A 26,025-nucleotide genomic window follows, 5' to 3' on the forward strand; every position below is an offset into this window, starting at 1 on the left:
CATATTAATTTTAGAAAAAAAAAATGGAACCTATTTCCATCACCACTTTTTTACTAACTTAAAACAGATGGCTTAACATAAAATGAGTGAGAATAAAAGAAGTGGGAATGTTTGCAGCACAGAACCAAAGCAGCATTTAAAATCAAACTCATCTTTTGAAGGTAATCACAAACCAGGTGCTATGAGGGATTTTACTCATTCATTTACTTAAAAACATTCACAATAACTGAAAAATGAAATTGCAGAGTGATGATTATAGGGTTTGTGGGGCTGCTCTAGGAAGGTTTTATAAACCACCTGTTCCTCCTTTCACAGAGGAATATTCATTATTTCCAAGAGGAATACTTATTATATTGTTTATGAAGAATTTTCCAGTAAGTTTTTTAGGTAGTTACTTTAAAATTGTTTAGTGAACAAGTACTCTGTAAGGTCAAGTGATTGCTTATCTGCAACAGGCCTGACATTTATTCCAGCAGACTCCCCTAACAGTTCTATTGAGTGAGAATATGTTACAAAACAAAAACCAAAAAAAACCCAAAAAAGAGAAAGGAACAGCTCATCTAGGTCTTTACTTTTGTCCATGAAGCTGTGAGATGACAAAACAGTTCAGTTTAGTTGAATTTTTGTTTTGTTAAGATTCTAAATTGCAAAACACTCCAGTGAAAGAAATTTGCCATATTTGTAGTTCCTGAACAATTACCATCTTCAAGCTGGAAAAAGCCATTACAACTCAAAAGTGACTCATTAACTTTATTAATGTTCACATGACCTGATTTGCAACAATTTTAACATCTCAAAGGGAGACACACTGAGGAGGAACACCTGACATCCACCTGTTGGATTTACACCCCTTTCTCCATGTTTTCCTCTTTAGCATGATAAATAGCACAGCTCCTTTTCAAAAGAAAGCCTACAGATGACCTTGCATGGAGAGCAGTAAGAGACACTGACTGCATCTGCAAACAACTCAATTGCAAAATCTGGGAAAAGCTTCAACCTCCACAATTTATGTTTCTTTAGCCCCCACTAAACACCAGCTCTGTTCTGTCTCAATAATTAAATTTACCATGACACAGCAAGTTAAGTATTCTAGAGGTTGGTTTGTTTTTTGTTTGGTTTTTTCCCCCCACATGTCTTGAGACAAGGACAAGAGTTATGCTTGCTTGAAAATTTTATTGACAACTGTTTGGTCCCAACACACAAAACAGCACTTGAGCCACAAAAGAAAGTGTCCAAACAAAGTAGACAGCTAAGAAAAGAAGTCTTTCTTCTCTCTCCCATTCCAAGGAAAAAATAGTGCATAAATTGAGGGCTTCAGTGACATTTTTTCTTTTAAACAAACAGGAATCTGAAGTAGTACATTTATTTGCTAAATTAAAGAATTTCATGGTTGCAATGCTTTTAAATCTGTAAGTCACATCATTCATTTAACCCTTTGGATAAAAAAATATATTGTAATTCAATTAGCTATTTTGTTACACTATGAACACAACTTCTCAAAAGTATTATTCTATTACTTTCAAACAGCAATTTCAGCAGAATCACACATGAATCCAGATAAGATATGCTGACCACCATATGTGGTATAACCACCACATTACTTGGATAAACACCATATTTTCCTCTGAAGCAAAAACCTGGTTTTCTTTAGTGCTCCAAATGACTTGTAGCTGCATCTCATGAAAATACCATTCCAGGCTGGTCTCTTCTCCAATGCATGCTCTCCTGAAACACAGATCTAGACTGACCACTGTCAACCTTATCAAAGTTAAGGTGAAAGCAGATTTTCTTGCATTTAACTCACTGAAAACATTCCAAGAAAACTTACTTCTGAATTTCTTCTTCTGTAGCAGTATGTCTGTAGAGGTTTACTGTGGACTCAAAATACTGTGCCATAATGCTCAGAAAAACTTCCCAGTGTTTCTTTGCACTTACAATGGCTATAAACTCACTACTGGTAATACTTGCCTAAATATAAAAGATTTTATAACAAAATCTGACTAGTAAAATTCTGTCCATAGCCATTGTTCAGTGGCATTTCCTGCTGCTGGCTGAAAAATTAGAGCCTGTGTTCCATCTCTTACATATTACAATAGAATCCATCTAAAAAAAAAAATACTCAGTTGGCCAGTGGAAAACTTCTAGTATAGGTTCTTTCAATACTACAAGCATTTATTTGCTGCCTGGCAAATACAACCCATTGTAAATGCCATGGTTACCCAGAAAGGGTAGAAAGTCTCACACACTGGACAGTTCTGCTAACTAGAGTTAAGGTCATCCACTGACTCAGCCTCTCTCCCAAAGCTGGCCCTTGCAAAAGCCAACACAAGATACCACGAATTCAAAAAGCTGCCAACACTAGGAGTAAGTCTTAGAATAAAAACAGACACAGCTAAAAGACAGCACATCAAAGGAGCTTCCCATTTACTGAACATGCTTAAAAAGAGAAAACAAGGTTAAGCAGAACAACCTTAGCATTTCCACATGTAGCTAGAACTTTCCTTACAGGTGGAAATAGCATCAATGCCTTCCATCACCAGCCATTTTAATAAGACCTGCTCCATTATCTGTAATTTATGCATTAGATGCATATTTCAGAATCTTCCTAACTTCATTTCTAGACACAATGAAAATGTGTGTGTCTGTATCTTACACTCATGACATCAAGACAGAATTTATTTCCCTTAACCAAACCCATGCCAGACAAACTAAATAAGAGGGAAGGGTAAAGCATCAGTGTCCTAGAAAGCTCCTAAATGGAACTGAAAGCTACAGCAAAAACACATTTAAAACAAGTTTTACACAAGACCCACAGCCTCCTACAGACATCTTTAGCCAAGCATTCCCAATGCAGCTACAAGTCATCTGAAAGGTCAGAGAACAAGTTTCCCCTCTGGAGGACAATCAGCTCCCCTCACTCTTGTCATCCCAGGTCAGTGAGTTAAAATTTCTCAACAGGCTTTTGAAAGACAAATCATGCAATTCATTAATACTGTCTGAAACAATACCAGTAAGCAACAGCCTATAGAATACAATATGCTACATGTATGATTACATCACCAACAAGGCTTAAAGAAAATAAAATCTGTTCCGTGTTTATTGAATTAATATTTTGCTTTTACTGAACACATTTATGAAAAACTGTAAAATTTAAGAATAATTTAACAAATGCCAGATTTTTTTTCAAAATAATAGAAAAAAATCTGCTCTGCTAACAGCTGTGTTCAGTGTAAAAGGAACAAAATTTTCACAGAATACATTAAATACAAATTAATTCCTCTAGGTTTTCCATTAAAATACACATGGGCTAGCAAACAGCTTTACTTTGTGCACAGTCCATAGGTATTTGTCCTTCACACTAAAAAGAAAGAGTTAAAGCTTAGTTACAGGTGCAAGTGAGAAGTTTGCTGCCAATTTGACCTTGTTTTTGTGTTGCTTTTTGGCTGGGCTGTCCGTTGCTTCTTTGTTTACTTGGGTTTCAGAGGACTGGCAGGGAGGCACTGAAGCATTCTCTGTGGTGTCAGACACCACAGAACCAGAGATCAGCTTTTCTTGAGCAGTGGTAACAATTGTCTGTTTTTCTTCTTCTGTTAAAATCATTATCTCTAAAAGAAGCAAGACAAATCAATTTACTGATGCTCTGTTTTTAAAAAAAAAATAAAATTCTCTGCTATTAGGCAATAAAATACTCAAAGAGAATTCATCAGCCTGATTTGAAGCAACAAAGGGAAGCTTCAAATCAGCTTACCTGGGAGGGGTGCAGGGCGTTCCTCAAACTGAATGAGGTCTGCAGACTCAAGAACCACGGGGTCAGGTCTCAGCTGGGGAGATGGCAGGCAGGAAGGGACTGGCTCACACAGGAGATCAACAGGAGATGTGTTTGTGAGGCAAAGAAGTTCCTGCTCTGTTTGATTAGAAACTACAAAAATAAGGGAACATCTTTCAGAGCATCTGTAAGCTGTGAAGGTGTCACTACTGTCACAGGCAAAGTCTCCAGATGCAAACCTGAGAATTTCAGAACTATGCTAACACCAACCTAATTTAATTAATTCAAATTAATCTCAGATTCATTTGCTGCATCAAGAGCATCTAAGTGAATTCTCATCAGAATATATGAAACACTCCTAGCAGAAGCTGCTGCTGACCCCCCATCCCTCATTAGCTTCATGTCCATAGACTTAAATTTCCACCAAATCCCTGGGAAGCACTACCCAGAAGCTCTCTCCCTACACACACACACATTTATAGACCAGCAGCTCAAACACAAGCCTAACCACAAACTCAGAGAATTTCAACAAGCGTTCAAGCCAAAAATGCATATTTACACGAGTTCACATTTACTAACTCACCTTCCCACAAGCTGCTTCAATTATTCTGCTTATTTCCCCTAAAACAATAAACTCCTTATATAAACCAACTTTGCATTACCATTGCTAGGCCCTCCTAGATTTAGTTCCATTGAGGAAGTGGATCCTTGGGTCTCCATAATATGTCCATTATTGTCAGCAAGTTGATTTCCATGATCATCTACATGATCAGCAGGGGGAAAACTAGGTGAGCTAAAACGAGCTACAAAAAGGCAAGTTCATTTGGTTAGTTAACTCAAGCTGCCTCTTAAAACACATAAAGGAAGATTAAGATACTACTCAAAATTGAAATGGCTTACTTTTCATATCATTCTTCAGGACTACAATTCTCTTATGGCCATGTCCTTTAATCCAGACCACCTATTAAGAAGGAAGCAGAGTTGAACATCAGCCCATGCTAAGCTCAAAGCATTTGCTCACTGCCTTTCATCCAGCTTTGCACTGACATGATTTCCAACAGTAACCTAAAGCACATTGCTGATTGGTACTACCCTACTCAAGTAAATGCTCAAAGCAAGTGATACCAAAAGCAAACTATAGTGCCAGAAAGTACAGTAAATAAACATGAATGAAACTGAATGTTTAAACTCCTTTTTATCACTTTTCAGAAAGATTGGCTTACTTAAAGGAAATACTCAAACCACAAACTGTCACAGAATTATCCCAGAGCACTTAGGATATGTGGATGATAAGAACATGGCACTTGTGACAAGGTCCCAGAATTCACTACCAAACCCAATAATGCACTCTGATCAAAATGAAGGTTCAGTACTGTACAACCATTCACTCACACAGGCAGAAAATCAATTCTCTTACTCAGAGATGCCAGGGATGTTTACAACCTTACTAGGAACAGTTCTTAAGCAAAATTTCCCCAAAACATGTGTGCTGGTTGATTTTCTTTTCCTGATTTCTCAGAAGTGTATTAAAAGTACAACTGGTATAAGCTTCTCTGAAGAAGGCAATTATTCCAGTAAGTCACTCCAACCAACAAACTGTGGTTGTGTAACTACTTTTAATCCATACAGAAATCTCAATGTAATTGTGCAAAACCAAGTTCTTCACACCTGTGGAATTGCTCCCAAGAGCTCTTCTAAATTATTGCATCCATATGCTTTAGGCTGCAGCACTTCTCCTGTGTATTTGCTGTATGCTACTGGGAACTCATGAAGAAAAATTTGCTGATAATGGTAGGTGTGAAGTAAGGACCTCACATTCTTTGCAAAAACATACAGGTTTGTAAGCTTGACATATTCTTCTGCTGCACCATTGGAAAAAACCTAGCAGAAAAACAAAAAAAAAAGGAGAAAGAATTAGAGCACACACTTCCAGAGCCTCTAGGCACAATGGCTTTTCAAACATACCAGAAAGGCAAGAGCTTACACACCTCAACCAAGTAAGGCAGACTCTTCAGGAGTTCAGTTAAGGTCATAAATCCATATTCACATGGATTAAGTGAAGTATTGTGGACTGTTTCATAATGTTGCTTAAGCTGCTCAACAGAGAGCAAGGATGTTCCATCCCAGGACATCAGCAAGACCAGCAGCTGGGCAGTCAGAGTCCGCAGAGATTTTCTATTTATCAGCTGAATTTGCTTGCCAGATTCTGTGTCAACCACCTGGAAGAATTCATTGGGAAAGAAGTTAGGGACACGGAAGAGACCAAATTAAAAATGAGATGTATAGCTGGGGTTTATTTGAGCATAGCTGTATCTGATATTCCCCTAGCAAAAGACACACAAAATCAAGCAACCTATTCCATGCAAATATTTATTTTAAATACACACAACCTGTACAGCTGTGCAGCTGTTTCTGCCCACTGGCAGGTATGACTTTACTCTTTGTTACAAGCCAGCTGGTCCTGCCTGAGCTCCAGCCTAACACCAGCTGCTAAGTCAACAAAACTGGAGCAACTAAAGCAATGTGCCCACATCCATGTAACTGCAGCCTCTCTTTTCCACTGGCACAGACGACCACCTATGTATTTATGTTCAGAGTCAAAGTCTCAAAGCACAGCTAAAAAAGAAAAAAGTAAAGGAATTGAAAGCAATTAGAAGACTGAAAACTACTACAGTTATCAGAAAACCTTTTCACAGGTAGAAATCAGGTGGGGGGAAAAAACAATTTGTACTGTTAAAATAAGTACTAGAATAGAATCTTTCACTTATCATTTGTTAAATAAACATGAGTATTCCCAGAGAATGCTGCAAGGTTACAAAGGAGCAAAGAGAACATCATAAGAATATAGAAACTACATTTAAAACCCTCTTGTAATTTCCCCTTACTGACTTAATGCTGTGCTCCAGAAACATTTCATTACAGGTACTGAGCCACGTCCTGTGAGACAGAGAACTCCTTAACACAACTGTGGTATTTGTAGGGGTCCCCAGGATGAGGTGAGAGACGAGTGAATCTGACTCCATGTTCTTAGAAGGCTAATTTATTATTTTATGATATATATTTAAGAATACTATACTAAAACTATACTAGAAAATACAGAAAGGATACAGACAGAAGGCTTAACGAGAATGATAATGAAAAACTTGTGACTGACTCCTCAGAGTCTGACACAGCTGATGGTGATTGGTCATTAAGTAAAAACAATTCACATGAAACCAATCAAACAATAACCAGTTGGTAAACAATCTCCAGACCCCATTCCAAAGCAGCAAATGAGATAATATTGTTTTTTCTCTGAGGCTTCTCATCTTCCCAGGAGAAGAAATCCTGGTGAAGGGATTTCTCAGAAAATACGACAGTGACAACACAACCCCCCCCAGGTTCCAGAGGGACAGCAGCCAGGGCCAGGGGGTACCTTCACAACGTGGCAGAGTTTCTGCATGAGGGCTGGCACGGAGCTGACGTCGAAGTCGTGCAGGCGCAGGGCGTAGCCGAAGGTGCGGCTGTACTCGGGCAGCAGCTCTGCCAGCAGCAGGGAATTGTCCTTCTGTGCCCGCAGCAGCTTCACCAGCTGGGCAGCCACTGCCTTCACCTGCTCCACCTCTGTCAGCGCCAGGATCTTCTCCTCCCCACACTCCAGCACCTACAGAACACAAGAGACACTTTGTTCATCCACACTGCATCAATCACCTCAGCAATGTGCAAGCTGCAGTTCAAACTCAGGGCCTGCAGGATTTGCTGTGCATCAGGACTCAGCCACCTCAAAAGCTGTTTGTACAGCAAGCAAAACTGTTTATTGTCCGAAATATAACAAAACAAGCAGCAAAATTGTTTACTTTTTTAAAGCAAATTTAACACAATTATAATAAAACTTAGCTCCAATTTTGAGACACCGAATTTTGTTTGAATTTGTTAACAAACAGCCTCCTGAATGTGTGCAAAACCACAGACCATTTTACCAAAATAGCATTAAGATTTTCTTAAATACAGCTGTCTAAACATTACAGGTGCAGAGTTTATAACTCAACTAAAGTTTATGAGAAATATAATCCCTGCTGAAACAGTTCTGTACATTCCAGAAAAATGCTTTAGTCCATGTTATGATTTGGAACTTACAAGTAAGACATCTGGTATGGCTTCAAAGAGTTCAAGTAGTTTTGTAAACCCATAGTAAGCGAGCTTGCACTGGCGCCCAAAGTGGTGGTGGTAACATGGAATAAATTTATTGAAGGGCATTCGGAAATGGGGCTGGTGCCGCAGCAGATCCACCACCTCCTTGGAAAACTGCTTGGTTCTTTCAATTTCCTCCTGAGTACGCTCTAAAATTAAAAAATAAAGTGAGAGCTACATCCCAACATGCTTATGAAATGCAGCAGAATACAATAAACAAACAATGGCTGGTTTTCAGCATGGTCATGTATTATACCAAGTCACTCTTCTTCTACCACTGAGACCTTTACTAGGCTTACATATTTAAAAGTCCAAAATAGTCAGGTTATCAGGTCTTTAGAAGGTTTTTAAATGGCCAAATATGTTGGTGCTTCTTCCTGTATGAAAACAATCCACTGTCTAATCATTCCACAGAAAGCACAATTACATGCAGAAGTAGTAACATTATTTTATGTTTTCTGCTGCCTGTTTTCCTGCTCTATTGTAAGTGTTCGGAGAATGACATTCTTGATTTGCTAGAACTTTGCAACTTAGTTATAAAGGTAGAAACACAATTATAAAAAAATCCAAGTCACTCCTACACGTTTGAGTTACTAAAGCTTGTATCTATTTAGAAACAGCACAGAAACTTTCATGGACATACCTCTTTTAGGAATACAAATCACCATTTCATTGTCTTGCTGTGACAAACAGATGGTTGTATCTGGAATTTCTGATATAATATCAGCTAGTTCACACACTCCATACTCAGTAACATCCCAATCCTTAGAGAAACACCTGAAAGTTTCAAAATATTGTGTGCAATATAAGTATTAATGCATGCTGTGGAGGCAAAAAATACATTTTTTGGTGAGCTGAGAAAGTAAGCCTCAAATCCTAAAAAACATAAGGACAATTTCCATATTGGCAATACCATCCTGGGAAACAAAGGGATACTAGAAATCCATTCTAGCCTGAGAAGTAAGATTCACGGTCATGTGAACAATCAGTGCAACAAAGAGCTGGACATTTCAACCAGTGGTTTTAAGTGCTTTAGGAAACATGTAATTGTGCTGTGCATACAGCTCCAGCTGGCTACACTTCGACAGAGTATTCTCTATATTTGCTTAATAGTTACGGCCATAAAACACATCTCTTTTAAACAAGAATAGGTCTCAAGAGAAGGCAGAGACCATCTCCTGGAAAACATCATATTAAGCTTCCCAGTATTGTAATTGTGTATTTAAATATGTGTTTTACTCTTCCCACTTTTCCAACTAAAACCTCTCAGGAGCCAGAACACTTCACAAACATTCTTATTCAACAAGTGGCCAGTGCTGACTCTACATTAAGTAGATTTATAAAAAACCAATAATGTACTTTTGCCAAGAGTGGAAATGGCAAAATTTCCATGGCGCATGATTTACAGCACACATGTGAAGGTAGATTCACAGGTAGCTCCAGGATGCCATGGTTTGTTTAAAGCACATAACTATTAAGTTCTATCTTCCTATTAAAGAAAACATCAATCTTGGTTGTTTAAAAAACCCAAATAAAACCCTACTTGTTAGGATGCTATCACAGAGGGCTCCAGACAGGTATCACTCCTAATTTTTGCCACTGCTAGATCCAGTTAAAGCAGTAAAAGTAACTCCAGGCAGTTAATCTATTCATTCTGTATTTCCTTCTGAAGAAAGCCTAAGCTACGTTTTCCCTTTACTGTCCATGTTAATGTGCCATGACCTACTTGCTTAAATCCAATGGCTTCAAAGAAAACGAATGAAATACAATAACACCATTTCCAACCCCAATGAAGTAAAATGAACCTAAAGTACTAAGGCAAGGAATAAAATATGGCAGAGAGCTTTTAATTTTTGTTTTCATTGGAAGTGTGAGCTTCCATATTGCAATGAAAAGGCAATGTTATTGCCACAGTTTTGAGATTTTACAGGCTGACTCCTCTTGCACTAGGTATTAAAATCACCATTAACAGACAGGCCCTGCACAGTTTCATTAGGGTAACTTACCAGTGATAAGCCTGCAAGAATTCCCTCACAATAACTTGCTTGCTGGCCTGGGACTTGAGCAGCTTCAGTAAATCTTGAGTGAAGCGCTTCACCTGAGCTCTGTGTGTCAGCGTTAGCAAGCGTTTGGAACCCATGCCCAGAATCTGAAAGAAAACCAGATTTGGTCACTCACATCCAGCACCCTCAGCATTTAAAAGCCAGCATTAGTATAGGTAGGATAGAAAAAGAATGTAATAAAGACAGCATCTGGAATGGAGCCTCATGAGGCCACTCACTTTCTGTAATAAGAACTACGCCCTTGAGAAATGCAAGACTTCATCCATGAGTGCTACTGCAACTTCTGCACATTTGTATTGGTTATTTAAAAATCCTACAACCAACTGCTGCTCAAAGTTGTAAGTGAATGTGACCACAGGAGTTTTGTAATAAGGTTACATGACTTATTTCTCACAGAAATCCCTTCAAGCCACAGGCAACACAGCCCAACTCATGAGCACTCAGCATTTGCAAATGTTCTTATGCTGCACACAGCACAATTTTTTAATTAAAAACTTTTACCCAAACACCAGCCATAGGCTAAAAGCAGCTTCAAACTTTATTCCGGAGGTTTCCCCAAAAGTTGTTTTGCAAGGGTGGGCACAGAAACAGCATCACAAGAAAGAACGCACCCAAAGTTGAGTCAACCAGCTCTTTCAAGGGGCACTAGGTATTGCCCAGCACCTATTCTACAACAGCAGCCAGGAATTGAGATGGCTGCAGCCACAGTTCCCCAGGCCAGAGTGGCCAGCAGCACATCACCCACCTGCAGCACATGAGGCACTGCTTCCAGCAGCTCCATTAATTTGGAATAGCCATAGTCAGACACTCTGCATTGCTTGGCAAAGTGGTGATGGTAGGTTGGGATGAATTTGCTGACAGGGATGACACAGGATGGTTGGCTTTTGAGCAGATCTATCACTTCTCGACTGAACTGAATGAGCTGGGGATTACCTACAGGGCTCTTGGAACGGAGGAGCCAAGGATCTACAAACAAAAAAAGTCATGTTATGGTACCTTCCACAAGTACTCTTCCACTAAACACTTTACTTATGGATTGAAGCTACAGCATAGGAGAACAGTATGGATATTCAAGCTGAAAGTTTCTCCTCATAAAAAGTTTAAACAATTATACATGTTTATTTTATTAGCAGAACTTATTAGCCTAATTTTTTAGCATTAAAAAAATTAGTTAAGGGAAAAGTTTTAAGCGGGAATATTTACCTGCAGTAGGAGGTGGTGGTTTGTTATGTATCCATTTGATAACTTTAATGCCATTTTGGGCAGTGGCAATGTTAACTCCAGGAACACAGGTAATCAGATGTTCTAAGGGAACACCACCTTGGCCTTCTGGCACCATTTCAAGATCATTGAACTCTGACATGTAACAATCAGGAAAACTATGGAGGCAAAAAAAGCTTCCATTATACACTAAAATATCACTATAATAATTGTCCTAAAACCAGTATTTTGAGACATTTCATGAGTAATATTTCAATAACTTACTGATGCATTACAGAAATCTTCATAAAATATGTATTTTAAATAACTGTGCTGTTTTTGCTAAACAAGATTTTTAAAAGTGATCACTTCACAGTGTATTCATTTGCTCTAAAGGATACCATTTTATGTAAGAACTGAGTTTATATACAACAGGTAATTCCCAAAAAGTTTTATATCTTCAACCTATCAGACCTTACTAAAAAGAGAAATTAAAATACTTTACCTTAATAAAGGCACAGTACCCTCATGTGTCTGTAGAAGACTGTGAACTTGGGGAGCAAATGTCTTCAGAGACAAAACCACGAAAGGAATTCTATAAGAATCTGGATCAAACTCATGTTCACTGCAAAAATAAGAGATTCAGGTTTTTATGCTTTAACATAATATCTGTGCTCACGTAGATATTAAGCATTATACTATATGCCCATAATATACTGCTACTAGTGACAATAGCACTTGTAGTACAGTACAACTTTCATAATTTTTCCCCAAAAAGAATACAGCTACAGCAAATTTCCAGAAGTATCATTTAGAAGATCATATTTTTATTACCTAATAAACCTTTTAAATTATATTTTAGCAGCACATACCAGGCAGTTAACAATAATCACCTAATAACTGCTCTACTAGCACAACCTGGCAGCTGTTGAATTAAACAAAAAACTTAATACATGGCTTCAAGAAACCTGCAACTCCCTATGAATCACTGACTAAATATAGCTGGAGGACAAAATCAGCAACAATTACATAATGAAATTCAGGTAATAGAAGTCTCTAGTATGTATAACCTTCCTACAAAACCAGAGGAATGCAGGGAACCTTCCAGCTGCCATTAAAGAGGTGTTCAATCCTGGCAGCTGTGCTAGAACACAATCATCTTACCTGGACACACCAACCCATGAGAACTGTCTAGAAAATCCCCTGGCCCATCTCACTACTTTCTGCCTTATACTTGTAAGCATTTGAGGAGTGATTAGAGCACATTATGAGAACACACACCTCGACTTTAATATACTGGCTCACTATAAATACTGTTCAAATATTTAAAATATTTATAATATTTTATACACAGCTTACATAAAGTCTTTATTCAGGCAATGCTGCTTACAAACAGGCTCGTGATATTCCAACTCCTCAAATATTATTGGGCTACAGTTGGCTGAGGAGCCATCGTGTGACTGGGAGGATCCCAGGGGGCTCTGCCTGGCCTGGCTGCTGGGCAGGAGGCACACGAGCCGGCCACTGCCCTGGTCACGGATGGCCACGGTGTCCGTCAGTCTGTACAGGTCCGACACAATCAGCTTACGGCCAAACCTGACAGGGAGGCATTGAAATAAAGGCATTTATAAAGGCAGCTAAGGCAGTGCTGTCATCTGCCTCTTAATAAACAGGAATATGCTAGAAACTATTAAATGCAGAATGTTAAGGTAAATAACCTATTCAATCAATGCAGAAGAATTGAGTAAAATACTGAAAGTAAACACCCCTAAAAAAGGCCAGTTTTGTAGGGGGATAGAATATAAGAAAATAAAGACAGTGTAGAAAGTGATCTCACCCCTAAGGAGCTGCAGCTGGGCCAATTATCAGAGATTAGGTGCAGGCCTGACTTTAACAGGCCACAGGTGTAGGCAATGAGAAGAAGATGCTATGAAAGAGTGGGGTGGGTGGGTGAGAAGGGAACTGGAGTCAGTGGCTGCTTTGGGAAGAAGAAAGAGTCAGTGCTCTGAGGAGCTGCCCATGAGAAACACCAAGAAGGTCTGAAACTTTTGTGATAAGGAGCCAACAGTATGGAACCCCTGCAATAAGATGGCAATACAGTTTTGCCATAATTGCCTCTGGGTACAAAGTCTGGTGCAGCAACTAAGAACAAAAATCCATAATTCTCCACTCTGCTAATCTAAGTCACTGCAAACAATCATACATGATCAGATTCTTTTTTTTTTTTAGAAGCACTGAAGAGGAAACCACCAGGAACTTACTTTTTTTCATAGATTTCTATGAATTTGAACACAGGCAAGCAACAAGCAGGTGCATCCTGCAGAATGGACATTGCTTCTGAGCTGTAAGAGAAGTTTTGCAGCATTAGCATGAAATTAATCTGCTGTTATTAGACTTAGCTTAAATTAGCAAGATATTCACAGAAACAGTTCATGAACTATACATAAAACAGGACAAAGTGTGTTCCCTTCCATTCCAGCAGTACAAAAGTTGTCATTTTAGATCAGGGAGCACAAGTAGTAACATTTCTGCTAATTCATCAGGTCATGTCTCTGAAGGAGTTGCAGCTTTCATAGGTGGTGCCAAAATCTGAGCATCTATAGAATGCAACAAAGCTGCAGCATTAGCAGTTAACAGCCTGGTTATTACATTACAAATTTTGAACAGGTAAGAATTAAATAAAGCTGCAAATTATACAATGACAAGTACTACATAATTGTAGAATAGTTTCATTCTGTGAATAAATGATGACAACTTCTTTCCCAATGCTTTCTTTCAGTAAGATAAAAATAAATACTTGTATTCTCACTAGCATCAGCACTCTTAAGTTGTATCATGTTCCAGGTAGCAAATGAAATGCTGTTGGCGTTTCCAACTGTGTACCCACCCTCAAAAACTAAATTCATGCACACTTTCTTGGAAGAAAGAAGAAATAAAGATGCCCAGTGTAATCTTAACTCAGCTGCACAAATTAAGTTAAAGGTATCAGTATTATGCAAGAATAGCAGCACATCTATTAAACCCTCTTAAACAGAGATCTAGAGTCTTCAGATGGAGCTTAAAATATAAACACTGCAGAAATGTTTAAATGTTTAAACTAAAAACCAGCCTAGTTGTATTCAACACATTCATCAGGTCACACAACAGATTTTGCTTTACTTTCCTATTATCCCTTTAAGCAGTATTTTAAATCCTCTCTCAGCTAGTAATACATGCTAGGACAATTAGGAAGATGCCAAAGTGCTTATTACCTAAGCAGAGAGAGTGATTTACTAGCAGCTCCCGTTGCTAATGAGACCTGGATCCTCTTACTGCCAATTTTGTATCTGTGCAGACTGTTGACAGCACTGATGGCTTCTTGCAGATTCTCCATCTGAACCATAGCCTTCAGCTGGTAGTCTGTGTGGGGACTGAGCTCCACACTTTTTACCTGAGAGGAAGAAAACACCTCATACATTTACAGCAAAACATCAACCCAAGGCAAGTCACCACCAGAGCAGAGTCTTGCTATGGCCAAGAGCCAAGAAGAAAATGGAAGGGAGTGTGATGAACCACAGCCATCAGGGCAATGCAAACAAGAGCCAGGCACAGTGATCCTGGACTAAGACAAGCCCATGGTATTTCATTAACACAAGAATCATCTTTCAATGTAAAGATTATGCCAGAAAAATGTCATCCACAGATCAGACAGAAATAGGACCACTGACCTCACCTTCCGTAATTGCTTTTTACCAATTCACACTTCCCCTGCTTTTGATCGCTTCTGACTCAAAACAGTTTTTACTGTGATTTTTAAGCTGACATTAGGAATTTCTCTCTACAGCTTAAGTTTTAACAGGATAACCTTTTTAAGTCTCATCCCAACATACTAATGAGCCACTTAGTAAGACTTTTATATAACAAACTTCAGAATACCAGATCTATGAAGACCACACACAAATTAAAATCCTAGTACAAGTGGTTATCTAGTCTTATTAATGAAAAAAAAAACCCACAATCCATCCTTTTAACAAGATTTAAAAGTCCTGCTCCAAAACCTTTCTCTTTCTGCTCACCTGAACCTAAAACCACACCCCTAAATACATATACAGGAACTATATAAAAACAGATTTAATAAAAGAATTTGAGCCTTTACCTTTCCATGTCTTGAGAAGATTTCTTGTAAATTTTGCTGCAACTCTTTTCTGGACAATCTGTAATCTATGTTGCTGATCTGAATGTCTACACCATTTGCAAAGGGATCAGGGCAGTCTGTACCACTGGTATGATTCACTACATTGAATGTGAGTGGAGATGATCTATTTGAAAGGTTGGGAGACATACTCCTGGGTAAAATAAAAATATTTATGAGCTGAAGGAACTGCACAATTCTGATATATACATCTCAAAATCAGGTAATAGGCACAAGTGCTGTATTTATGCACTTGACCTAAGAGGGATTTTCCCAGTACACATGTGCAGGAAAAACAAATTCCAGCACAAGCAAATGAGCTGTAAATAATCAATGTATATACTGATGACATCTCACTTCCCCTCCCAAGACAGACACTTACCGAGATGACCAGCAACTCTGAGACATGAGTAAAGGACTGAGCTGTCTTGAAGCCGTCAACTTACTGAAAGCAGAGGGATAGCTGACCTGAAATACAGTTTCATCTTTATCTTTTTTATCTACAGGGGAATTGGTAATGCTCCTGGAAGCAGAGGTCTCTTTTCTATTTGCAAATATAAGAAAAAGAAGAAAACATCAAGTTGCAAAATTTACATTAAAAAAATACGTTACTAACGTCTACATCTTTTTTATTCTTAAACATACTTCTGACTATTTTTGGAGGATGATTCTCCTGCTCCCATTTTTTTGGTTGCCAGAGACACAGAAATTGCTGCATTGGAGTTACTCTGAGGAGAAGGAATTTGTTCTCTTAAACGTTCTTGCTGGTTTTCAGTATTTCTACTGACGTTCTTTGATTCGAGGCGGCACAGCTCCTATGTGAAACACATAAAAAAGGTCAGCATCAAAGCACCACTCATCCCTTGCCAGAGGCCTTCTTTCTGATGGAAGGCTAGATAGCTGACCATTTTTTCTTTCTTTTCATTGGTATTTCATAACAAGGAATTTTTGATTTTCTGTGGCAGAAGACAGTAAAGTGCTAATTAGTTGAAATGTTTTGCTACACTGTAGGTCTAACCCTACCTCTCCTTAAAATAAGCAAAATGGATCACTTTAGATGTTACCCATCACTAGTGCAAATGTCAAAAGTGGCTAGAATTTGAGAGCAAGTACCAGCAGCATTTCCAAACTGACAAAAACGTGGCAGGGAGGGGGGACAACAACCACCCTCACATTAACTGCCTGTTTCCCAAGCAGATGAACACAGCTCTTATTCAGGAATATCACCACACATTACAGTTGTTCATTTATTAGGACTGACAAGTTCAAGCAGTAACAGAAACAATCCTCAGAACGCAAGGAAAAGCAAGAATAGGGAACGAGGCAGAACAACAATACCTGTAAACTTTTGACATTTGTGGGTTTGATGACAGATCCATGAACCTGGAATCCCCTCCCAGCAGAGCCTTTGGTACCAGCAGACTGATCATTTGAATCTTTGTTGAGGAGGCACAATTTCGTGCTCTTGTTAACTTTTTTGGGAGACTTGACCTTGTCAGTTCCCACAAAGCTGGAGCTTTTTGTTTCATTGAGTTCTTTATTTTTGGGAGTGAAAGACACTACAATCCTGTTTCCAAAAACATCCTCATTTTCCATTCGCTTCCGCGCCCGTTCCGCGCTCTCCTGGTTCAGGAAGCGGAGAATTGCGCTGCTCCCAGAGATGCTCAGCACCTTCCCCCCACAGTTGTCTGACAGACGCCGCAGGCGATTGCTGACACTTTTGCTGTCTCTGTTTGTTGGCAGATTATAGACATATAACAGTGTATGACAGGCCTGTCAAAAGGGAGGAAGGTTGAAATTTCATGATGCCAGAACACCCTCTGGTTCAAAAGCAATAGTTCTAACACTGGTTCTGGTGACTGTGCCCTCCCTCCCACCACCAAGTCATTCCTTTTGCAGCACTCAATTTGTTTGAAAAACTCTCATACCAAAGTAGATCCTCAAACTTCCATCTCCAATATAATTTAAAGTCAGAATAGACTACAGAGTCCCTGATCAATTCTCCAGATGAAAAGGTACCATTGTTAACTATCCAATAACCTATATATTCTGTACACGCATGTGAAAGCATAGGTCAGGAAGTTATTTCAAGAAAAAAAAAGTCATGAGTGCTGTACAAAGACACCACAACATATCCAGAGGGAATCACCAAGGAAGGCAAAAATCCAAGAACAGGCACAATCACTCAAAACTTAAGAATGCATCACTAAGATGTCTTAATGCACAACTAAGTTCTTACCCAAACTTTCTGCAAGGTAAAGAAAAGCAAGTAAGATACATTATCTGATAAAACAGTTATTAGTAAGAATGTGCCTTTACTATTTCACTTTATGGTTAGCTACTTTCACATTTAGTATTTCACTCTTCCTGCCTGAAAGCAGAAAGCAAACATTCACATGGTAGCAACTGACATACAGACAGTGGCCAAATCCACAGGAGACATTCCCCATCATAATTAACTCACATAATTTCAGCCTGCTCTCCTCCTAAATTACAACAAAAACTGCAATTTGACACTTGAAAACATCTGCTGCATCAAGAATTAAAATCTTTACCGGCATTTTCAGTGGTAACCTTGGTGGCAAGTCTGAAATAAATTCTTCAAAACAAATAAGTTCATGGGCATGATGTAAGAGTGCTTCTGAAGCTTGGTTTTTATGTACCAAAATGATTCGGAAACCATGGCGATGTCTCAGGTCACTCAGCTCCAAAGCAAAGTTCACATCCGCTGGAGGGAGGGAAAATGAAACAGGCAAGGAAACACTTGAAAAATCTAAAACATATGATTGAAGGAAAAAACCATAAATCTCACTCAACAGGTTCTATTTCTCATTGGAAATTTCCAATGAAAAAGCACCAACAGCTACAAGGCTTCTCAGCCATTATTTAAATCAGCAGTTCACATTCAGTCTCAAGACAAGAGCTTCCTTTGAACAGCAGCTTGTAGCAATTCATCAGCAGGGCACTGGACTGGTACTGGGTATTTCTATAGCAAACATTTGTTTAGCTTCAACAGCTGAACAGATTGCAGATTTAACTGATATATAATATAGAATATGCTGCTATGAGAATTAAAAACATACATTTTGCTCAGACCATATATACAACTCCATGAGTTTTAATTTATGAGCTTCTTGCTGAAGCTAACTTTAGACAGTAGTCACACACATACCTACTGACACTCAAAAAGGCAGCAAATCATAGCAGTGACTGAACTGAGCCAAGTTCTCATCTTACTGTCCCTGCTTTTCTTTTGCTGCCACTGACATTAGGAATTCTTCAACAGTTCAGTTAAAGCTGAAACACCACCCTTGGAAATCAAAATAGTGCCATATGTAAAAATACTATGGAAGAGAGAACCTGAAGCCAGCGCTGTAGCTGAGTACCACAAACACTTACTTGACACAAGAACCACAGTGGCAGGTGCAGTGTGTGTATCAGCAAATCTCCTCAGACTCTGTCTGAGTTTGTCATCAGCAGCATTCTTGGCCGTAGCATTGATGTGTGCAACAGTCACCTGTGGAAATACATAAATACACTCTGCAGAAAAGCTTCAATGTGAATTGTGCTTACTTCAATGGAATTAAAAAAAATTAAAATACAAGCTCTTGCATGCACTGTTAATTTAGGTAAATTAATGCACACATGCACAGAATAGAATACATAGGGATGTGAGCACTAAACTTCAACCCTTGTTCAGCAATGTCTTTGGGGTGACTTCTGCTGTTCTGCATTAAGGACTCATACACCTCAAAAACATTCCAAAAAACTGTCAACCTGTTAACATATCTGCAATTTAGAGGGTGAAAATTTCTGACATAGAAATCAGCACAAAAAGTTATTAAAAAATACCAAGAAACAGAAGGTATCAATGGAAAATATATGTAGTGTTAAAGGTACTCCAAACAATAGCACTGATCTACAGGTACCCTTACCAATCAGCACAGTATTCACCAACAAAGTAAAAAAAGTTAATTTCAAAGAATCATAGTTCTTTTAGGTTAATCATTTGATCACAGATTTGAAGGATAAGAAAAACTCCACCACCACATTTTACTGGATAAGATAAACACACTCTAGTGAAAACTAAAACTAAAGCTAAACCAGTTACCCACAGATAACAGACTGCAGATTCACTTTTAAAAACTATCACAGCAGCAAAAATAAAAGAAATGAGTATTAGAGACCCCACCCATAAACTGAAGATACACTAAACCCACAGGAGCAAATAAAGCTTTAATGAATGTGAATCAATCTTGGCACATTCAAAGTACACAAACTCTCAAGCAAGAACACCAACACCGCTGGTTGGATACCTGGCAGTTGTTTAGTTCCTCAATAACTTCTTTATTTTCTTTACTGATGTCACACACACAGATGAATTCTGCCTCTCTGTGACCTTTAAAAAACTTCTCCCGAATCCTCTGCACAACTGCCACAGCTGAACGGCCACTGGGAACTGAGCAGTTCTCAATATCCCAGAAGACTCCAATGGGGGGCAAATTTTCCAGAACTTGGCCTGTTACTGCAACTTCTGGGGACCCTGTGTAGGCATAAGAACACAGCTCATTTTTATCTCCAAATACTGAAAACATTAAACTTAGCATAGTATGATCTTTGCACATGGGAAGTTTTATGAACAACATTCCCAGGAATGCAAATTCAGTTTAACTTTCTTAAGGAATCCAACAAACAATCGGTCTTAAACAAAAATTTAGTCACTGTCAGATTAGGATAAAGATGCAAGACAACTCTGACTTTACTTTTAAGCTCTAAAACAATCAAGTAATGTATTTAAAAAAAATACCAAATGCCAGAAAAAAGTCTGAAGTTGTGTAACACTTGGTGCTGTATCAGTAACAGAAGCAAAACATGGAAGCTGTTCAAATTTACATTGTGGATTAGATAAGAAATCTAAACAAAACTGGATGAGATGACCAGTACCATGATGGTGATTAGAGAAAATCAAGGCAACATTGAAATAATGAAGTATCCTACAGCTCAGGAGAGTGAGCTATAGAATTTTTGCTACTGCAGGCTAAACTGGTGTTTCAGCACTCTGAAAATATATTTAAATTTGAGCTAACATTATATAACCATTCCATCCCCACAAAACAACTTGATAAGAAACATGAGAAACAACACAGAATCCTCATAGTTCAAAAACAAGCTACAAATTAATGTTAGCTGAGAATTTAAAACAAGGCACACCTGACAATCATATTTGTTTGTGAGTATGTTAGTTGGTTACCCAAAAGATTCACTGCAATGGCATTTGGTAAAAGACACTTGATTGATGTATCTCACCTTAAAATGGATGCAGTTTTAAAGTAACAGTAAAACTCTCAATTTCTTAATATTCTGTGACTTTAAAGTTTATAACTCTTATACTAGATACAATTTTGTAGTTGAAGCAGTATTAACATTGCAGAAAGACCAAGCAATTACTTCATACAGTATTTTTCTCTTAAGAACACTTGAGAATTTTAAACGTTACACCTTTACTGCATATGGAGTGACAACAGACACTAGACTATGAAAATGCTTTACAAATATGGCTGAAGATCATTTCTTTACACATCACCAGAACAAAATAACTTCCAAGTCAGCAGAATTTCTTTTTCTAGTTCTTAAAACAGTAGAAACAATAATAGTAAAATTAAAACTCTCTATGAGCAATACAGTAAATTGGCTAAATAGTCAAAGCATGTAAAACCAAGTAATGAATTTTCAAAAGAGAGACAAGGTATTTTTTTACTGTTTAGTCTTCTATGACTTTATAGAAGTTTCCAGATAATAGTGCAATTTAAGAGCACTCTTGCTGTGTAACAGCATCTAAAAGGAGAACATCCACTAAATGGAAGTTTCAAACAAATGTGGTTTACCATATTTCTGTGGTGATTTGCCAAGGCTGCTTGCCAGTATCAAACTCTTCTCATTTCCTGCTCCTTTGGTTCCACAGCCATTACAGATTGGGATAGGAACAGGTGCAGTCTGTGCACTTGGAGGAGGAATATTTGGCCAGATTTTAGCAGCATCAGCTAGGCTGTTCCTGGTTGGCTGTTGGGACAATTTTTCAGAATACATGTTTATTTAGTATACAATGTTTATACATGCTATTCCATGCTACAAACACTTGGTTTCCTTTCTGCAACAAATGCCAGTTCAGATTTCCTTTGCAATGCTAATTAACAACAGTATGATGGCATGAAGGAAGCTTCTATCCCAGCATATTCATCTTTAGATTTCCAAATGCAAGGAAAGATTTTACTAAACTCAACATATCAAGACATGCCACCTTTAAGTACTACTAATATGTATCCTTAAAAAAAAAAAAAACAAAACAAAAATCAAAGACCTAGTATACAAAACCTGCACATGGAGAGTAGAAAGTGTGATAATCCCATGTGAGAATGCTGAATTGACCATTTAGTTCATTAAAATGAACTAAATATAACTCACTTTTATATTGGAAACTTAAACTTAGAAGTTTAATTAACAGATATTGCAAAGTTGAGTATATTATTTCACTAGAAATGCCTAGTAATATTCAAGCACACTTCTAACAAGGTCTGAATTTTACTAAATTGGTACTGAAGTATAAATTACAAATTTGGGAAGACTGAACTAAGATCTATCACACCAAACCAAGACTAGAATATCCTTGAGGCATAAGATGTATTGCCTGACTTACAAATGGCTTTTTATTGATCAGATGCCCAAGGGTACATCTTAACTGCTGTTAGCCTTTTCCCAGAGTCCCTACCATGGAACAGTTTAATTGGAGCTGTAAAGAAGAGATGACTGGATTTGAAAGAAGTTAAAACTCCACTCAAGTACATTACAAGAACATTGTCATAGCTCTTTTGTCTTCCCATTGCACTGAATGTTACCTCAGGAAAGAGCTCAGCTCCAAAAAGGCTGTCTGCACATTTGGACCGTGCATCACCAACCAGGGGGATGCAAGCCGCACCCACAGCAGCCGGTGTTTTGCTCAAGCTACAATTTGGACACGAACCACGCAGCAGAGTAAGGAAGGAGAAAGGTGTGGTGTACAAACCTTGCTCAAGCAGTCAGTGCAGTAGTGAGAGCCCTTCAGACACACGGGGGGCACCACGTTTAGGTGCAGAGGGTTGGCGCACACGCGTGGCGGCAGCTCCGGCTGTGACCCGTGCTCGTCCAAGTGCCCCGCAGCCCCCGCGGTGAACTCGGGACAGGGGAAATAGCCAGAGGAGGATGGGCAGCTCGGCAGGGCTGGGAACTGATGCAGCTTGTGCACGCTACCGTGACACGGCTGGAAATGGAGTTTTCCACAACAGGCCAGATGCTGACAGGAAGATACACTGTTTTCTACACACATACCAGAGAACTCACTGGAAATTCCTGCCAAATTGCTTCTAGCTGGAGGGTTCTTCAGTGAAGATGCAGACTGATAAGCAAATCCCGACCCTACTTGACAAGTTATCGTCCCAGTGCTTTTTGAGTCTAATATTGTGCCAGGGTGAATCAGGTTCCCACCTCCACCACCACCACAATGCATTTGTGGAGTGCAAGAAGAGTCAGAGCCATGAGCACAGCAGCTTACTTTGGGGCCAGGAGAAAGCTGTAGTTGCTGTTGCTGAAGAGGATGAACATCGGGAAGCGGCACTGCTGGAAACAATTTAGAGCCGGCATGAGGAGATGGAGCATCCTTCAATTCTACAGCAGCTTTCTTGTTCTCCATGTAATCTTTCTGGAAAATGAAAGCTCAATTACATTCAGGTACATGAATAAAACAATTTTATAGGGTAAGAAGCAGGTATTTTTAGACTATTATGATTTTAGATTTAAAGTGCTATCTTTATGACTACTATTACCTTACTGACTGAACATGTAAAATATTAAAGAGAACCATGCCAGTTACATGTGCCAGCCCTAGGTATACTGGTATCAGCGGACTTTGGAAACAACAAACCTAGAGAGCTACAAACCAAACAGCAAGGAGTCCACAAAACAGAATCAGAAAAGCAGAAAACTGTTAGGTTAAAGCTGAGAGAACAGCTTCACAACTTGCAGATCCATAAGTCATTGTATTTTAGCTTGAATAAAGATGTAAAAATTTTATTAAAATTGTGAAAGTAATGTATTAAAAGAATACAACTTAAAAAAAATAGAAATTACATCAAGAAGGTAATAGAGGAGAGGAAGGCTAAAGTTTCACAATAAGTAAGTGGTTTTTGTCTACTCTGATTTAAGACATCAAGATGCACAGACAAAAAGAGAGTTTTTTAAAATGCCAGCAATGAAAACCAAGCAAGGTTAAAAGAAGCACAGAATAGTCAAGGTCAGCAGAGGTAACCTGGACAGAACATTGCTACAAAACTTCTGAACTACTTTTATTTTTCAAATTGAATTTAATGCATTTCCTTCTATACAGAATGAACAATTAATTACTCATTCCTCTCTACTCAATGCTACATCTCATGAAGATAAACTCGGCCAAAAATCTGTCTGGAACTGATTTATATCCTAAATTCCAGATTTTATGGCAGCTTCCTTCTAACCCTCAACACATGAAAACAGCAACATGCTCATCCATTTCTCTTATGTCTTTACTTCAATGAAATGTATGTGAAGAGTGTTCCTTAACAGTTGGAGCTCAAGTACCTAATTGTGTTGTACTACTCCTTCTAATCCACAGCCCTTTGCATCTTAAATGCATAGAATTATGTACATTAAAGGAATATTTAAAGAAATGGAAACAAGGGAAAAGTAAGACCTTGTGAAGAACAGTATCCACAATTGCTGTAGCTACTACATAATAATAACTCAGAGAGCTAAATTTGCTTCCAAACTAAACAGATGAATTGGAAGCATGACCTCCACACTCCACTTCAGCAATAACTTGGCAGAGCTCCCCAGAAGCTCCTCACACACCTTCTGGGCAGCCAGCTGCATGATCCCCAACAGCTGTGGAGAGGAAAGCCTGACAAGCAAAGCAGCTTGCTCCTTCTCACCACCACTGCTGTGAGAGCTGTGAACACAACCCAAGGCCCCAAACCCCCAGGCAGGTTTTGTACTCACCTTGGCAGCTGCTGCCTCCTCCTCCTTCCCCACCCCCTCAGTCAGTAACACCCCTGGAGTCAGCCCCCAGCCCCTCTGCACTGGCAGCCCCAGCACCCCCTCAGGGCAGGCAGAAATTACCGTTTTTGCACTACAAGGCAAAGCCTTCTCAGCAGCAGAAAAGCAATCAGAAAGCTTCCAGAGCCATGGCTTAGCATCATTCTCTTGTCTCTGAAGCCATCCCAAGGATCTATTGCAGAGGTTCTCCGTCCTGTTTCCTTCCATCATACAGCCAAACAAAAAGGTTCAACATCCTTTCATCCCCCCTTCCTTTCATTCTTCCCACCTGCTAAGAGGAAAAAAACAAAAAGCATGCTTTAAATAACCTTTAAAGCAAGATAGAGAAAAATCAGGGTGGTCTTGAGAATTCCACTACTGCTCTGTCAGTGAAATTGCATTAATTGTATTAAACTTAATTATGCCTATGGCCATGGCCTTAACTTCTTTTTAATACAGAAATGCTCCTCGTGACCCACAGCACAGAAGAACCAGTCTGAGAAACACCTTGAAGTCTATGGCATTAGCAGGAGTCACACAGGTGCTGACACAAAACAGTACCCCCAAACTTTCAGTGCACTCTCCTAGAAAGCAGATCCAGGGGGCAAGAACAGCTCAACTGTAAATACACAACAGGTGCAACTGAACTTGACTGTGACAAGTGAGCTGTATATTCACTGTTTTTCCACTGGTTAACAAAACCTATACACAACTGCCCAGTATTAAGCACACGGTATTTAGCATTTAAACAGAGCTTCAAATTATTAAAATAACGTACAAGTACTTCTGCTAATCCTCAAGCTGCCCCACTGCACATCAATTTAGCTTTACAGAACCAGAAAGCAATCTAAAGCTGAGTACCAGAAAAAAAATGGTTAGCAATGAAGCATTTTACCCTCCAACTCCGTGCTGCATTCATTAGAGTACACTCCAGGTTCTTTTGTATTTAATGTTAAACACAATAACCACAGAACACATTACATGGCACTACATTTACCTCTGCATTGTTTTCAACCTCGAAAGAAGTTTTACTTTTTCCTTTAAGCAGAAATATTTATTCACCCGAATTCTAGCTATCCAAAATTTATGCTGCCCACAATACCAAGTTCATCAAGTTTTACAACTCCAAACTACGTTACTTTCGCATGTGTTTGATAGCAGCGGTTTATTCGGAATTGAAACGATAACTGTAAACAGTAAGGGTGACATTACCTACACACGCCCGCACTTTGCCCTCCCTGTCCCGAGGCTCCCGGGGCGCTTCCAGCCCGACCCTTCCCTCCCCAGGCCGCCCCCCGGCCCCGGAGCGGTGCGGGGCTCCGGCCGTCCCGGGCCGAGACGGCCGCAGCTCCGGCCGCGGGACGGGCCGTGCCGCGCGGGGCCGGCCCTTGGCTGCCGCAGCAGCCCCGCGCTGCCGGGGGCCCGGCCGTGCCCCCCGGGCCGCCTCACCTGCGCCGGCCACGCCGCCCCGCGCCCGCCGCCGCCGCGGCCCCTCCGGCCCTTTGTTGTCCTCCCTCCTCCCGCTCCGCTCCTTCTGCCGTCAGGCACCGCCGCGC

General features: G+C 39.4%; 1 protein-coding gene across 2 annotated transcripts; it reads right to left on the reverse strand.

The window, feature by feature from the left end:
• Window positions 1-1,153: 1,153 nt before the first annotated feature.
• Window positions 1,154-25,997, reverse strand: MARF1 (meiosis regulator and mRNA stability factor 1). 2 transcript variants are annotated; one of them, XM_066560687.1, is made up of 27 exons: window positions 25,919-25,997; window positions 24,554-24,758; window positions 22,431-23,102; window positions 21,256-21,430; window positions 19,687-19,913; window positions 18,770-18,887; window positions 17,926-18,098; window positions 16,709-17,143; window positions 16,016-16,185; window positions 15,753-15,914; window positions 15,335-15,524; window positions 14,451-14,629; window positions 13,461-13,541; window positions 12,559-12,795; window positions 11,705-11,824; window positions 11,203-11,378; window positions 10,745-10,965; window positions 9,943-10,085; window positions 8,580-8,713; window positions 7,883-8,085; window positions 7,182-7,409; window positions 5,755-5,985; window positions 5,435-5,647; window positions 4,667-4,727; window positions 4,429-4,569; window positions 3,749-3,919; window positions 1,154-3,605 (listed from the first exon to the last, which is right to left on the reverse strand). In XM_066560687.1, exons 2-27 carry the CDS (start codon window positions 24,698-24,700, stop codon window positions 3,373-3,375), a joined length of 5,241 nt encoding a protein of 1,746 aa, XP_066416784.1. In that variant the 5' UTR covers window positions 24,701-24,758; window positions 25,919-25,997; the 3' UTR covers window positions 1,154-3,372. The 2 variants fall into 2 exon arrangements, with proteins under 2 accessions (XP_066416784.1, XP_066416783.1); XM_066560686.1 differs by having other exon boundaries at window positions 24,554-24,761; window positions 25,919-25,980.
• Window positions 25,998-26,025: the final 28 nt, after the last annotated feature.

This window comes from Molothrus aeneus, chromosome 16 (assembly GCF_037042795.1).
Source record: "Molothrus aeneus isolate 106 chromosome 16, BPBGC_Maene_1.0, whole genome shotgun sequence".
NCBI classification, from domain to species: domain Eukaryota; kingdom Metazoa; phylum Chordata; class Aves; order Passeriformes; family Icteridae; genus Molothrus; species Molothrus aeneus.